Source organism: Lissotriton vulgaris, chromosome 6, assembly GCF_964263255.1.
Source record: "Lissotriton vulgaris chromosome 6, aLisVul1.2, whole genome shotgun sequence".
Taxonomy (NCBI): domain Eukaryota; kingdom Metazoa; phylum Chordata; class Amphibia; order Caudata; family Salamandridae; genus Lissotriton; species Lissotriton vulgaris.
In genome coordinates, this window is record NC_141694.1 from 591757175 (window position 1) to 591772629 (window position 15455).

Genomic DNA, 15455 nt, shown 5'->3' on the forward strand with positions numbered 1-15455 from the left:
GTCTGGATCCCAAAGCTTGGTGATCTAGTCAGAGAAAAGATCGCGGACAAGAAGGAATTTGGGTCTTCTTACAGACAACCAGTACCTGTCCTAGCAATCCACGGATCAAGAACAGTTTTACTGCCGCCCCTTGCTGGTAAAAAGGAGAACAGGCTTGTGTCTATCGACCTGATCAAACCACACTATGTGGCCGTTACTAAGCAGTAGGCCAAGTGGACCCTGACCAAGTAGCAGACGCACGCCTCTAGCTACTATCCAAGAGGTTCAAACTGAGAGACCCATCACCATTGAAGAACATGCATGGAGAAAAGAAGGAATAAGCAATAAAGCTATGGGACTCATTCCTCTTGAGACCCAAATAACAGTTTGTCATGAAACACATGTCTATATCGAAGTAACAAGTGATCAAGTGGTCCAGTGATTTCAACGAATCCAGATGCTATTCCAACCATTGACAGAATTGCCTCTGGCTATTTCATTAACTGTGATACGTTTTCTGAGGATCCCAGCGAACCTGAAACAACGCCAGCCAAAAGAACTTTCAAAGAACAAGCAACTGACTTTTTTCATCACCTGGAAAAAAAAGTATCTAGTCTCACCATGGATTGAACTTTGGATTGTGTTGGGAATATTTTTTCTTCTACTTTGGTTAGCTCTGGGTAATAACTCTGGGTATGCTGATAAATGGAAGATATGTCACAGTAAGTAAGAACGTCAACTTACTCCTCAAACCACACAAATCATCTCATTGTGAACAAAGAGACTTGTCAGCAATGAACATCACAGCCAAGGAGCGGATGTTCAGTGGCAGAGTGTTCCAAAGCTTGGCTCCCAGAACCCTGAAGGAGCGACCGCCAGTGCGGCAGAGCTTTGTGCGGGGTACGCTCAGTAGGTGTTGGCCTGAGGAGCGTAGATTGCGCCACTGTACATAGGGTGTGAGGAGAGGTCGCAACAGTTCTGGGCGTCAGAGTTTAATGATTTTGAATGTCATAATGAGAGTTTTAAACTGGATTCTGGAGTCGACAGGTAGCCAGTGCAGCTTACGGATCGTGGCTCTAGCGAAGCATCTGCGAGGAAGACTAACCAAGGCTCTTGCCGCAGAGTTCTGCACACGTTGCAGACGAGCTATCTCTCCTTTGTTGGCGCCAAGAAGAAGAACATTGGCGTAGTCCAGGCGGGAGAGGATCGTAGCTTGGACAATGATTTGACGAACCTTGGCGTCAAAGAAGCCAAGTATGGGGCTGAGACTCCTCAACAGGCCGACACAAGTAGCTGCCACTTTTTTTGTGTGGGTCTGAAAGCTGAGTGAGGAGTCCATCCAAACTCCTAGGTTTTTGACCAGGGATTTGGGAGGTGGGATGGTACCTAATGACGAGGGCCACCAGTGCTCAATCCAGTAACTGGTGTTTTTTCCAAGGAGCAGCACCTCCGTCTTGCCTGCATTAAGCTGCAGGCAGTTGTCCGTCATCCATTGGGCCACTGCAGCAAGGCCATCCCTAAATCTCGAGGCCGGGGTGGACGGGCCTTCCGTGAGAGTGATGGCCAGCTGCGTATCATCAGCGTAAGACACCAGTGTAAGGTCACACTCTTTAGCCACTACCGCAAGTGGCTGCACGTAAAGATTAAAAAGGGATGGGCTCAGTGCAGAGCCTTGCGGGACTCCCTGTCTGATGGGATGGGGTTTTGATAGAAATGGGGTAGCTGATACCAGGAAGGATCTGTCTTTCAGGAAGGAACGGAACCATTCCAGGGCCAAACCGAAGATCCCTACTGTCTCCAGACGATTGAGTAGGATGTTGTGGGACACCGTGTCAAAGGCTGCGCTGAGGTCTAGTAGAATCAGCGCAGGACTTTGACTGGCATCAAGGATCGTCCGGAGGTGTTCAGTCGTAGCCAAGAGGGCAGACTCAGTGCTGTGGCCCGGTCTGAACCTGTTTTGGGATGGGTCCAGGATGTTGTTTTGGTCCATGTGTAGGGACAGGACGTTGTTGGCATGGGCCTCAGCAAGTTTGGACAGCCATGAGAGCAGGGAGATAGGCCAGAAATTTTCCAGTTTGGAAGGGTCCAGGGTGGGCTTCTTGATGATAGGGGAGACCCAAGCTTGTCTCAAGGCTGTCGGGACATTAGCCGATGAGAAGGAGAGATTCAGTATGGAGGCCAGGGAAGGCAGAAAGAATTCGAGAGATTCCATAAATTGGGTAGGTCTCATGGGGTCTGCTGGGGAGCCGGATTTGACTTTCCTGAAAAGTTTAGTGAGTTCTTCATATGAGATTTCTGGTATGTGTGTCATGGTAGAATTGGTGGGGTTAGTCGGATTGGGGGAGTGTTGTGGAAATGATCTGTATATTCTTTGTACTTTCTCTACAAAGAACGTGGCAAGGTCGTCACATTACTGCGTGGAGGAAATGCTGGAGGAGGGAGATCTGTTGCTCTGTAGTTCTTGTACCAGTTTAAAGACGACTTTTGCAGGATTCGAGCTCGAGTTAATTTCTTCTGCGTAGAAGGAGGCGCGGGCGGCGCAGATGGCTTTGTGGTAAAGTTTTAGTTTAGATAGGTAAAGAACTTTGTCCCCATTATTATATTCCCTTCTCCAGAGACGCTCAGCTTTTTTGCAGTCTTTTTGCATGGCTTTAAGGGTGTCGTTGTACCATGGGTTGGAGGGAGAGCTGCGCCCTTTGGTCCATTTGGCTGGGATGAGAGCATCTAGTCCTCTAGTAATCCAGCCGTGGAAAGCGTCATAGGTCATATTGATGTCCTGATTGGCCTCACAATGGAATTCTCCTAAGGTAACATGTAGGTCACTGGTAGAAAGTTTGTGCCAAGGCCTCTTTAGACGGCAGGTTGGCTCAGTTTTGTTTAATGTTTCTATAACTAATATAGTCATTTTAATAAGATAGTGGTCAGTCCATCCCATGGGTTTGGGCACGTCTGTCTTAACCTCCGGGATGTTGGTGAAGACAGGATCGAGAATATGTCCAGCCGAGTGCGTGGGGGCTTGGATTAGAGAGTTGAGTTGTAAGGCAGCAATGTCGGCCAGAAGGTTTTTGATAGTGGGGTCTTGAGACAGATCAAAATGGAGGTTGAGGTCGCCTAATATAGTGAAGTTGGCTGATCTCATCACTAAGGAGTTTGCCACCTCAAGGAGAGCTTCAATGAATTTAGAAGCAGGTCCAGGTGGGCGATAGATATAAAGGCCTGATAGGGTAAAGTGAGGGCTGGTTGTGATTTTGAAACAGGCGCTTTCACAGCCCGGAATTTCTTCCTTGGTGAAGAAGCAAGTGAATTGCTTTTTGTAGATGACTGCGATACCACCACCTCTCGCGTCTCTATTTAGGGTGATCATTAAGTAGTTCTCTGGTAGCGTGAGGTTAGGTATGGTGGTCGACTCCTCGCGTAACCAGGTTTCGCAAAGGAAGAGAATGTCAGGATTCTCGTCAAGTAGGAGGGTGTTAACCTCTAGGTGATGTTTAGTGAGGGACCTGACGTTGAGTTGGAGAACGGTGAGAGGGGTAAGATTGGGCGAGCCTCGCCTCTGCCTGGAGTGACGGGGCTAGGTATGGTAAAATGGCAAGACTTACATTGAAGGCCTGTGTGGCCAAGAATGCCTGATGTCTCTTCACAGCTCCGTCCGGGGTTCAGGGCGATAAGGAGTTCTCTATCATATTGATGGAGTTCCCGTGGAGCTCGGCCAGGGGGACAGGCGAGAGGCGATGTCTTGGCGATGACGGGCGCAGACGGGCTTGCCTTAGGCGCGCAAACGTTGCGCCCGCTGCGCTCATCCGCTGCGCGTCCGGGAGATGCACATAATTTATGGATAGGAGGGATGAAGAATGTAAATGTAAACAAAACAGGACTGAAGAGTATGTTAACAAACACCAAACAGATTTATTCTGCAGTCTATTTTGCCCAACTGTCTACACTAGGTTTAGACTTTTGGAAAGACAACATTGAGACACAAACTGGCTGGGGTACAAAAGATTGGCAAGTGCAGGGGGTAGAAGCTATGTTTAGAGCCTGTATCATCCCTGAGCAAATAAGGTTTTTGAATGACACTGTTCAACAGACGTCTTGCCTTTGGTTAGCCAAGATCAAAGACATGAACAACCCGTCCATAACTACACCTACACCTGAGGGTGATAACACTTCAGAGGGGGAGGTTGACGTACATACTATTATGCTGCACAACAGAGCTGATCCAGATTGGAAAAAATGGTTAATCTGGCCCACAGACACAAACAACTGTCAAGATAGATTCCTGATCAAACCACAAGGGTTTAAAATCACTAGGCCAGACCCAAGATATGTTCAAAGACAGCATCCTGGAATAGTAACAACATACAGTGTAGGGAAGCTCTGCCTTGATTGGCTACAAAGATCTATATTTAGTACTGAGTCCCACATTATTTAATGTGTATATGGCCCCCTTGGAGGACGTGGTGGCTCCATTTAACATCAAAATCGTGAGCTACGCCGACGATACCCAGCTGGTGTTCGCCCTTTCCCAGGCCACTGAAAGTCCCCACTTACTGCACTCCTGCCTGTCCAAAGTTCACACCTGGATGGGGGAGTCAGCACTAAAGCTGAACGGTTCAAAGACCGAAATCATGCTGTTGGGGCATTATGGATCCTCACTCCCCTCGACTGTCTGGCCTAGTTGCCTGGGCTCGCCTCCAAACCCCAAGGAAGAGATCAAGAGTCTTGGGATCTGGCTGGAGCAAGATCTCTCCTTTAGGACCCAGGCTACCAAAATGGCAGGTGTCTGTTTTGGCCTTCTCCGATCCGTGCGCAAAGTGCTGCCTCTTCTTCCCCCACTATCCCAGAAGCTTTTGATCCAGGGGCTGATCATATCAAGATTGGATTTTAGCAATGCTATTTACCTGGGCGCCCCCAAGGCAACTTTGAATAAACTACAACAAATTCAAAATGCTGCAGCACGAATGCTTAATAACATCCCCATGTCACGGTCGGCTAAACCCGCACTGAGGGCACTGCATTGGTTACCAGTGCGGGAAAGGGTGAAATTTAAATCTCTCTGCCTTGCACATAAAATCTTGCAGGGCAAAGGCCCTCCCGTCCTGCAGAATCTGGTTACTCCTTACAAGGCCAATAGAACACTTGGATCAAATCAAAAACATTTGCTTAAGACCCCTAGGGTTAAAAAGGCCCGCACAGGGGGAAGAAGGTTCACTGTGAATGTCGCGGTACTCTGGAACTCACTCCCCTTAAGCTTGCGCTCTGAGACTTGTCTCCTTCGTTTCCGTAAACACCTGAAAACATACCTCTTCTGTTAACTGCTGACCCTGAACCCACATGAGCGTTGCCTTTGTTCTGATAAGCGCTGGGATGCCCCAGGGTAACTACGCGCTATATAAGACCGCCATAATAATAATAATAATATTTAAGGATATAAAGCAACACTTATCTTTACTTAAAGATGGCACAGATCTTAGGGAAGTCTTGCTTGGACCAAGAAAACCGTGTCAAAAACGTTTTATATATGCCGGTATACATGCTGCACATAACGAAATATTGACGATTACGCAAGCAGAGACTGCAGAACGAATACGAGAAATTGATTGTATTAATTTAGAGAAATCTCTCTCTGTAGTTGACAATGGGTTAACGACTCTGTCGTCCAGGAAATATTCATTGGACAGCATAGTATCTTCTGCCATAGACATCATGGAACAGGACTTGGTCATGCTGCAATATGGTCAGTCACAACTACGTTCTATCATGCTATTAGGCTGGACGTTACAAAACCTTCATTCAGGCTATGTGCCTTGGTGTTTAATCAATACTACGTCACTGTTTTCAGAATTCAATCTCACTGATAAACAGATCAAATTGGCACAAAGGGGAGCAGACTATACGGTGCTGAGCATTGAAAAACTGGAAAGATTGCCATTTACTGTAGCAGAAAAAACAGCTACTGAATGGATAATACATGGAACAATCACTCTGCCTGTTACAATTTTTCTTTGTCAGTATTGCCTAAAATCCATACCAGCAGGAACATATGAAAGGTTGGGTAAAGAATACATCAAGACATCCTGGGATTTACCATACACACACAGATGTTGGAGTGGGGGACTTGAAGTGTTTCTTAGCGGTACAAACTGTGAAAACGCACTGAGCGGTCTCTCCTTTGTCAGGGTATTAATTTACACGGACCTGCGATGGTTCCTCTAACAACTTATCCTGTTACCTGCAAGGTTCACCAGCTGCGGTGATTGATCCATTTTTTGAACAACTCTCGAATGAGAGTTACCTCATGTTGAACGATCACAGCTGCTGTGGCATTTTGCCAGGTATACCATATCGAGTAACTGTGTCATCCAGGGTCACTTGCTGTATGCAAGTATTGTTTCCAGAAACCAAGACAGTCAGGGAGTCGCCTCTATGGCCTTCACTTAACAAGACCTTGGATCTGAAAGTCGCAAGGACTTCTGCCGAGATACATGCCCTTTTAACTACAAACTGCCCTATACATTTCTCGGAAATGTTAAGTCGTTTCTTCAACATGTCTGATACGAGCGGTATTGTACATCTATTTAAGAACGTATGTTCTGTACTGTAAGCACCTTTTCAAGCAGTCCTCGGAATATTTCCAAACATTGTGCATTCTGTGTTTGGTGGACTGCCCCTCCTTTTGGGACTCGTTGCAGGGATGCTATTTTTGCTTCTTCTGCTACGATATGGCAAGCCAAATCACCAGCGCCACTCCAAGCACCATAGAGAAAGCTCTATTGGAGATTAACTCGTCTACAAGAATTAAATACCACATGGTTTCTGTCATTTAGACCAATCTGGCAAGATTGTATCTTACCTGTTCTACGTTGCCTGCTATGCGGAGAAGAATGCATGCTAGACATCTGTCTAACACTCCCATTAGTCATCCCAACGGATGTAGATACTTTGTTTGAACCGGTAACGGCCCATGTTCTGTGTTGTCCCCAGCGGCTACCAATTCTGGTGAGGGCATTCATTGAGATCTCACAGACGCAAAATGCTGATGCTGAGGTACGAGAGGAAACTACAGGCGCACAGGTAACATCCAATACGAACATTGCTATTGCGACCAATACTGAAGGCGATGCATCACATCTATGTTCGTTAATCTTCTAAACAAAGTAATCCAACTGTCATCTACAATGATAGATGATTTTTTTTACAGACAAAGAAGATTTCATGTTTTCTCCAAGCACTAACACTGACTTTTGAATTTGGCACACAGTGTTCTGAGAGACTTTGAATTTGGCCTTCATTTTTGTAAACAAGGAACTTTTTTCCTATGATTAATTTTTTTGTCCAAATTTGTATTTTTGTATTTTTTCATTTTTGGCACAAGTAATCTGCTTACAGTAGAACTATTCATAGAGAACAAGAATTATTTGACTACTTCCAGAGACAATATATGACCTTGTCCACAAGCAAACTGTTTCTGTAATCTAACATTAAATGGTTTCCGCCTTTTTTCTTCTGTATTTACGAACCATTTCATAAATGTATATTTTCGTGCTTCATTAATTTAGCATTCGAAAGTAAACATATTCTTAGAAATGAAACATTTTGAAAAACCAGATAAAAAATCAAATAAATTTGTTTTGGTACAGAAGACTGTGGTTACGTAGTACATATTGACTGCGTGGCTGATACTCATGATACAAAACTTTCCCTATCCAGCCATTTTGTTCTGTTTACTCTAGAAATGAAACATGGCTTTAATGTGTACAGCACAAATGCATTTTTTATATATGCCTACAATCAATTCTAATGCATTTTTAATGTATTTTGGAGTGGTTTTAGCACTTCATGTGTAGATATGTTTTAGATATGTTAAACATGTTTAGTAACATCGTACATACGAAAGTGGAGTGGGTGTTGTGTATCGATTTAGATTCTGTATGCATTTTCCCGATTCATGCCCTTATATTGGTATAATTCACATTGCCCTTATGTAGGCATAGAAATCCAGTCCATATTTAGGCATCGCCAATGCTACCCAAGTACAGGCATGGCTACTTCCATCTGTTCATCTAGGTCACAACAATTTCTTGGAAAACCAGACTCTTAAGCCATTAGGGACTTCCCCTTGCCTGGATATTGATTTTTCCAAGAACTCATTTATTATGTATGAGCATCTATTCCTTAGGGGTTCATTCATGAAGTTCATATGCCCGACTCTTACGTCAATACTGGCATTCCTAAACACCTTCAAGGTATACATATACCTTCACTTGCTATAGCAAAGCAAGGTGTGGTTCGGTGCAGTTCGACTACCTACTTGCACGACGCAGCTCGCTACAGCAAGTGTCAAAGGAAGCCAAGTCTCCAGCTGATGCACTGACCAGAAGCTGTCATCCTCTTGCCAAGAATCCAACTCCAGTGCTTCTGATTCCCCTTGCGGGGTGTTGGGAGATCGAGTCCAGGAAATGAGATACCAGCCTCTCTCATTCTAAGGTATGGAGCTGAAACCTTTGGCAAAATTCTTGGCAGAACTACAACTATAACTAAACAGCACCTACTTCTTCCCTGGTACTAGACATAGGTTAGGTACATTGGGGTAGGCATATTTTAGGAGCACCAGTTGAGTATTTTAGCCTGTGTTATTTATGTATGTATTTTTATATATGTCATAGGAACAGACAATGCTGTTACAGTATTATTTTATATTACTGTTCACGTTGTACACATTATACTTCACATTCTGTCTAACGATTGTAGCAGTTCATATCTCTTGCATGAGAAATAAGACTGTTCATTAAACCCTTTTTATTGAAACTTCTGTCTCTCTATTTCTATGCAACTCTGTAGAATCGAAGCATGCAGGATTGACTGGGTGAAATAGTTATCTATTGTTTCCACGACTCTGAAGATATTGTTCCGGTTCTAGGGGAAACAAAGTTGTCCTGTTTATGCGGATGTCAGAGACTAATCCCTTCTTGTTTATTCGAGAAAGTTTCTAGTGACCTCTGAGTTAGCTGGCAGACACACAATTAAGTTTAATATACTCGATAGAGACATACTGACCTCAGTCCTATGTCAAATCTATAGTGTATATTATTGCAATGCGCAGGCCCTATTGGGAATATAGGAACTACACTACAGCGGGGATTGAATGCTTGAGGGGGAAGCTTGTCCCCTTCTTAATCCCCTCCATTGCTTGTGTCCTGCTCCCCTGATTGGGGGAGGCCGAGTTCCACTTGGGGCGACCAATCCCAGTCACCCCTTTTTCCTGGGCTTGTGCTGGGGCAGACGAGAGGCTTCCCGCCTCAGGGCGGCGTTTGACTCATGCCCCCTTTGGGTCCGGCTTTGCCTTCCCCGGCCCGGGCTCCAAAATGTCACTGAAGCAGTGTTTTTCGGAAAGTCAAACGGTAAATGAGTTTCAACCAATGGCAGCTCTACTCCAAGACAAAGGTTGGTGGAACAAAAATGCTTTGGTCAAAGTAACCTGTGAGCAAGCAGCTATTATCCGCAAAAGTAGAAATAACATTTGTGAAAGCGTAAACGAGGATTGGTATGGTGTTGGTGACATGACCACTCGTTATGTAGCTAGCTCTCCTGCTCCTTCTCCCTTATCATGTCATGGCGATTGCACATCTGTTCCTTCTAATTCTGCATTGCAATCCGATGTGATTATTCCTGTTAAGGGGGAAGGAGAGGGGACATGTAGGAGCAGTAGCAGAATCAGGACAGCTCCTCTCCGCCTAAGAGATTATGTAGTATAGTTCTTTCATTTTATGTAGTTATTTTACTCATTGTGATATTTATACACAAAGTAAGTGTTTAGACTAAAAAAAAAAAGCTTTTTTATATGAAAAGGGGGATGTGTGGTAAGGGGTTTAAGCATTATGTTGTAGGTAGTCTTTATATAGTTGTGTATTGCTTTAGTCAAGTCAAGTCAAGTCAGAGAATTTATATAGCGCACTACCTACCCAGAGGGTCTCAAGGCGCTTAGAAGGGGAGGAGGATTACTTGTCAAATATCCATGTTTTAAGTTGCTTTCTGAATGCTAGGTGGTTCTGGGTGAGGCGAAGGTAAGCAGGAGTGAGTTCCATGTTTTAGCAGCCAGGTGTGAGAAGGATCTGCCTCCCATGGTGGTCTTGTTGATGCGAGGTACACTAGCGAGGGCTTGGCTGGAAGAACGTAGTTGGCGGGAGGGGGTGTAGAAGGACAGTCGTGAGTTGAGGCATTCTGGTCCGATGTCGTAGAGTGATTTGTGTGCGTGGGTTAGCAGTCGGAAAGTGATTCTCTTATTGACGGGTAGCCAGTAGAGGTTTTTCAGGTGACCAGAGATGTGTTCGTTGCGCGGGATGTCTAATATGATTCTGGCTGAGGCGTTTTGGATTCGTTGGAGTTTCTTCTGGAGTTTAGCGGTAGTACCTGCGTAGAGGGTGTTTCCGTAGTCCAGTCGGCTCGTGACTAGAGCATGGGTGACTGTTTTCCTGGTTTCGGTGGGGATCCAGCGAAATGTTTTTCTGAGCATGCGAAGAATGTTGAAGCAGGATGAGGATACGGCGCTGACTTGTCTGTTCATTGAGAGTGAAGAATCCAGGATGACGCCTAGGTTCCGTGCGTGGTCTGTCGGGATGGGTGCTTTTCCAAGGGCTTCCGGCCACCAAGAGTCGTCCCATGCAGAGGGGGATGTACCTAAGATGAGGACTTCTGTTTTGTCTGAGTTCAGTTTCAGACGGCTTTGTTTCATCCATTCGGCAACTTCTTTCATTCCTTCGTGTAGGTTAGTTTTGGCGGTGCTGGGGTCATTGGTGAGAGAAAGGATTAGTTGAGTGTCATCTGCGTAAGAGATGATGTTGAGGTTGTGTTGACGGGCGATGGCCGCGAGGGGGCTCATGTATACGTTGAAAAGGGTGGGGCTGAGTGAAGATCCTTGTGGTACGCCACAGATGACTTCAGTGGCCTCGGACTTGAATGGTGGGAGGCGGACTCTCTGGGTTCTTCCGGTGAGGAACGAGGTGATCCATTCAAGTGCTTTTCCTTGTATTCCGATGTTATTGAGGCGTTGTAACAAGGTGCTGTGGCAGACTGTGTCGAATGCTGCCGAGAGGTCGAGGAGGATGAGGGCGACTGTGTCACCATTATCCAGTAGAGTTCGAATGTCGTCTGTTGCTGCGATGAGGGCGGTCTCAGTGCTGTGTTTTGCTCGGAAGCCAGATTGTGAGGAGTCGAGGGATTTGTTGGTTTTGAGGAAAGCGGCGAGCTGGTTGTTGACAGCTTTCTCGATGACTTTGGCCGGGAATGGAAGGAGCGAAATGGGGCGGTAATTTTTTAGTTCGGTGGGGTCCGCTGTGGGTTTTTTCAGAAGGGCGGTGAGTTCAGCGTGTTTCCAGTCCTCCGGGAAGGTGGCGGAGTTGAAGGAGCAGTTGATGACGTCTCGGAGGTGCGGTGCTATGACGGAGTCTGCTTTGTTGAAGATGTGATGAGGACAAGGGTCTGTGGGTGATCCTGAGTGGATGGAATTCATCAGGCGGATTGTGTCCTCAGTGGAGATTGGGTTCCAGTCGTTAAGGGTGTTCACGGGGGGAGAATGTTCAGCAAATGGTTGGGTGGGTTGGTCTCCGGGTTGGTTGTCGAAGCTGTTGTGGATGACTGCAATCTTGTTGTGGAAGAATGAGGCTAGGGAGTCGCAGAGGGCTTGAGAGGGGGTGATGTCGTTGGAGTTGGCCGAGGGGTTGGAAAATTCCTTGACGATGTTAAAGAGTTCCTTGCTGTTGTGGGCGTTGTTGTCAAGTCGATCCTTGAATGCTGTTTTCTTGGCCTTTCGGATAAGTTGGTGGTGAGTGCGGGAGGCGTTTTTGAAGGCGTCCTTGGTGCTAGTGGTTGGGTCTTTTTTCCAGGCCTTTTCAAGGGAGCGGCAGATTTTCTTTGACTTCTTAAGATCATCGTTGAACCATGAGGCCTTCTTGCTGCCAGGTTTGCTTTGACGTTTTTTCAGTGGTGCTAAGGTGTCGGCGGTGCTGGATAACCATAGGGTGAGGTTGGCGGCGGCTTGGTTTGGGTTAGAAGAGTGGGCTGGGGTCTTTAGAAGGAGCGATGCGGAGATCTGGTCGGTGGTGATTTTGTTCCAGTTTCTTTGCAGCGTTGGTTGGAGGTGGTTGGTGAGTTTTGGCTTGTTGTAGGTGAAGTGAACGCAGCTGTGGTCAGTCCAGAGGAGATCCGTAGTGTGGCTGAAGGAGACATGATTGCTGGAGGTGAAGATGGGGTCGAGTGTGTGACCTGCGATGTGGGTGGGGGAAGTGACCAGTTGTTTGAGTCCGAGGTTGGCGAGGTTGTCCAAGAGGGTGGTGGTGTTGCGGTCGTTGATCTTTTCAAGGTGAAAGTTGAGGTCTCCCAGAAGGATGTAGTCTTTGGAGGGGAGCGCGTGTGGAGTGATGAAGTCCGTGATGTCTTCACTGAATTTAGCGCGGGGTCCTGGTGGTCTGTAGAGGAGGGTGCCTCTGAGTGTGGTCTTGGGGTCGATGTGGATCTGGAAGTGAAGGTGTTCGGAGTTGGCGAGGTTGGCGTCAGAGCTGGTTGAGATGCGGATAGATTTCTTATGGACGATAGCGATTCCTCCTCCTGTGTGGCCAGTGCGGTCCTTGCGTGTGATCTTATAGTCTTCAGGGATGGCAATGGTGATGTCTGGGGCGGAGGAGGCGTTCATCCATGTTTCTGTTAGGAAGGCGACGTCTGGAGAGATGGTGTCTAGTAGATTCCATAGGTCAATGGCGTGTCTGTGGACCGAGCGGGTGTTGAGAAGTATGCATTGTAGGTGGTTGGGGTCTGGACTCTGTGGTGTGGTCGTAGCGGAGATGCAGTTGGTGCCGCTGAATTTGCAGGAGTAGTAGGAGAAAGGTCCATGAGTGTGTCCAGGAGCTGCTTGGACGCAGTTGGGGGCGCGACCGGGGTTAAGGGCTAGGAGGGCGGCGGCATCCTAGCCGCCGCTGTAAAATTCCCTATGCCATGTTTGAAAAAAAATGTTTTGCCTATTTATATAGCGCAAACTCGACCCAAAGGTATTGGAGTGCTTTACATGAGCACCGTATTTACATTACACATTCAGGCACGGGGAGATTACGTGATTTGCCCAGAATCACAGGCTGTGGGCGCAACCCCGAGCCTTGAACCCTGGTTTCCAGCACTAAAGTCAGCAGCTGGGCCATTCTTTACTTGGCTTCTGTCTCCATTAGTCGTGGGTCCTGCATTTGACAATAAAGTTCTTGTTATTGTCTGTAACACAACTTCTGCTTCTTTGGATTATTTCTATATGCTACACTACAGTTAGGAATAAGAGAAAACATTAAGCAGGAGGTTAATGAATGTAGAACTTCGAGTGATAGACCTGAAGGAGTAAGGGGCTAAGGAGAGAGCAAAAAAAGGTCAGAAATAGAGTACTGCAGATCTGGTGGGAGAGGATTGATGGAGACATGCGCAATAAAACTCTACAGGCAAACCTTAGTAGTTCACCAATAATGTGGTTTCATGAGGGGAAAACATAAAGAAATATATTTTGGAGTGACGTAAGACCCCAGCAAGTGACCAAATACAAACCTTTTGGTATGTGATAAACAACAAATTAAATTGGATCACCCATTATGCAGGGGTAAAATACAATGTAATTAAATGTGCCAATGTAACAGGCCCCCAGTTTTGGGGACTGCATACCAGTTATTAACATCAGCGTTGTTATTTTTTTTATCATTTTAGGTCGAGGATAGAAAGCACGGGGGTAAAACGAAAAGTAAAAATGCCCTGCTCGTGGGAGCGCGTTATGCGCGTTTCAAAGATGAGCATGAGAAAATTGGGGCTTAGCATCCGTCAATGCCCTCCTCCCCCTCTTTGGTCTGGGAGGTCACGTCTTCACTCTCAGAGAAGTACCTTTTAGTTCTGAGAGTCGCCCATGGCTCTGTGCAAGTAATGCTTCAGCCTCAGAACGGATGTGCTAGCTGCTGTCCTTCTCTCATAGTAATAGAGCAGCTATGTTGCATGCACACCGTGTCAGTGTACGTTAGGACAATACAAAGATGTTGCACAATAACACATTTGTAATTAATAAAATGAAAAACGGCGGAAGAGTACGTGGCGAACACAGGCCATCATATTTCATTACTGACCCGTCAGCCAATGAACAAGCAGCAGCAGTGTACTCAGCCGCATCCAGGGACAACAAACACATCACAGCCTCTGACGGACAGGACCTCTGCGCCGGAGGGCCGAGCAGCCGTGAGAGTATTGACAACCCCGAAACGGTTAGCGCGCGCGCGGCTGCAGGTGCAGAGCAGGGAATTAATGAGGGGCTGCACCTGCCAACTGTAATGTAGAGCAAATACGCCACTTCGCTTCTCAGCCCCTCCGAAGAGAGAAATGGACTCGTTCATAGCAGGTAAGGTGAGAGCAGCAGTGAATGGGATATACCATCTATTCTCTGGGGGATGGCTTCTGTTAAATGACGCCAAGCCTCGGCACCTGTAGGATGTTGATTGTGGACAGGACTGGCGTCGGTCAGTGGCAGGCAAAGCCACCTGCTCCAGCTACTCATTTTACTTGTGAAGTGCCGGAGCGCCTCTGGCTCAGCCCCCGCATAGCCGGACCGTAACAAGTTTTAGGGGTGGGGTGAAAATCATAAACGGGCTCGCAGGCGGGCAGCTCCTGGGCGTTGAAGAGGCGATGTCGTGCCTTACTGTTCGGTCGTCACATGTAAAATATCTGTTTTAAAAGAAATAGAAGTCGTTGGCGAAAACATCTTATTCAGTTGTATTTTTCTATCCATGACCACTTTTTGCGTTTTTAGGTATGGCCATTAAGTCAGCTCGATAGACAGTTGTTTTCTCACAAACTTCAAGCATAACATAGATACATAGAAGTGATTTTAGCCAGTGAATTTCATCTATTGGTCTTTAAAATTGTCCTTCACATTTTGCTTCTGCCCACCACAGCATACTCCATGGGACAATGGGTCATCCCCCTAACCCATTGGATTCCTTCTCTTTCGGAGACAGCAGAAAGTCTACGCACAGTGTCCACATCTGCGTAAAATAGTTCCTTTCAGCGACAAAGCAGGTTCAAAATGCGCTTTTTTAAATACTTAAAATAACTGTTATTTATGTATTAACATATTTATGTATTTATCTATTGATGATTCTTTTTTAAAGTTGCTGTAATTAGGTGTGTCAGTGCTATTTTAATATTGTATGTAGGAGAAGAAGACTTCCTGAGTCAAGCCATCGAGTAGACTATAATTTTTGATTTTCACCACAGGCGCTCTGGTTATAGGCAGAGCCTTAACATCGCGATGGAGGTGCCCCAAAACAGATCACAGCAGAGACAGGGAGTGGCAACAGAAATAGGAGTTGCAGGGAGACAAGAATTAGAAGATCTGGGGCTGGTTGATACTTTTCTGTCACTGCCATTCTCTTGGGATTATCTATTTACAGTTTTTGGTGTACCATAACAAT

General features: G+C 46.2%; 1 protein-coding gene across 1 annotated transcript in view; it reads left to right on the plus strand.

Moving 5' to 3' along the window:
* The first annotated feature begins 14287 nt into the window (after positions 1–14287).
* The window catches only part of LOC147707736 (uncharacterized), a 551277-nt gene continuing 550109 nt past the window's right edge, over positions 14288–15455 (plus strand). Inside the window, exon 1 of the mRNA XM_086925663.1 lies at positions 14288–14383. Within this exon, the coding sequence (XP_086781789.1) occupies positions 14365–14383 (19 nt within the window). The 5' untranslated portion in view covers positions 14288–14364. The remainder of the gene's footprint in view (positions 14384–15455) is intronic.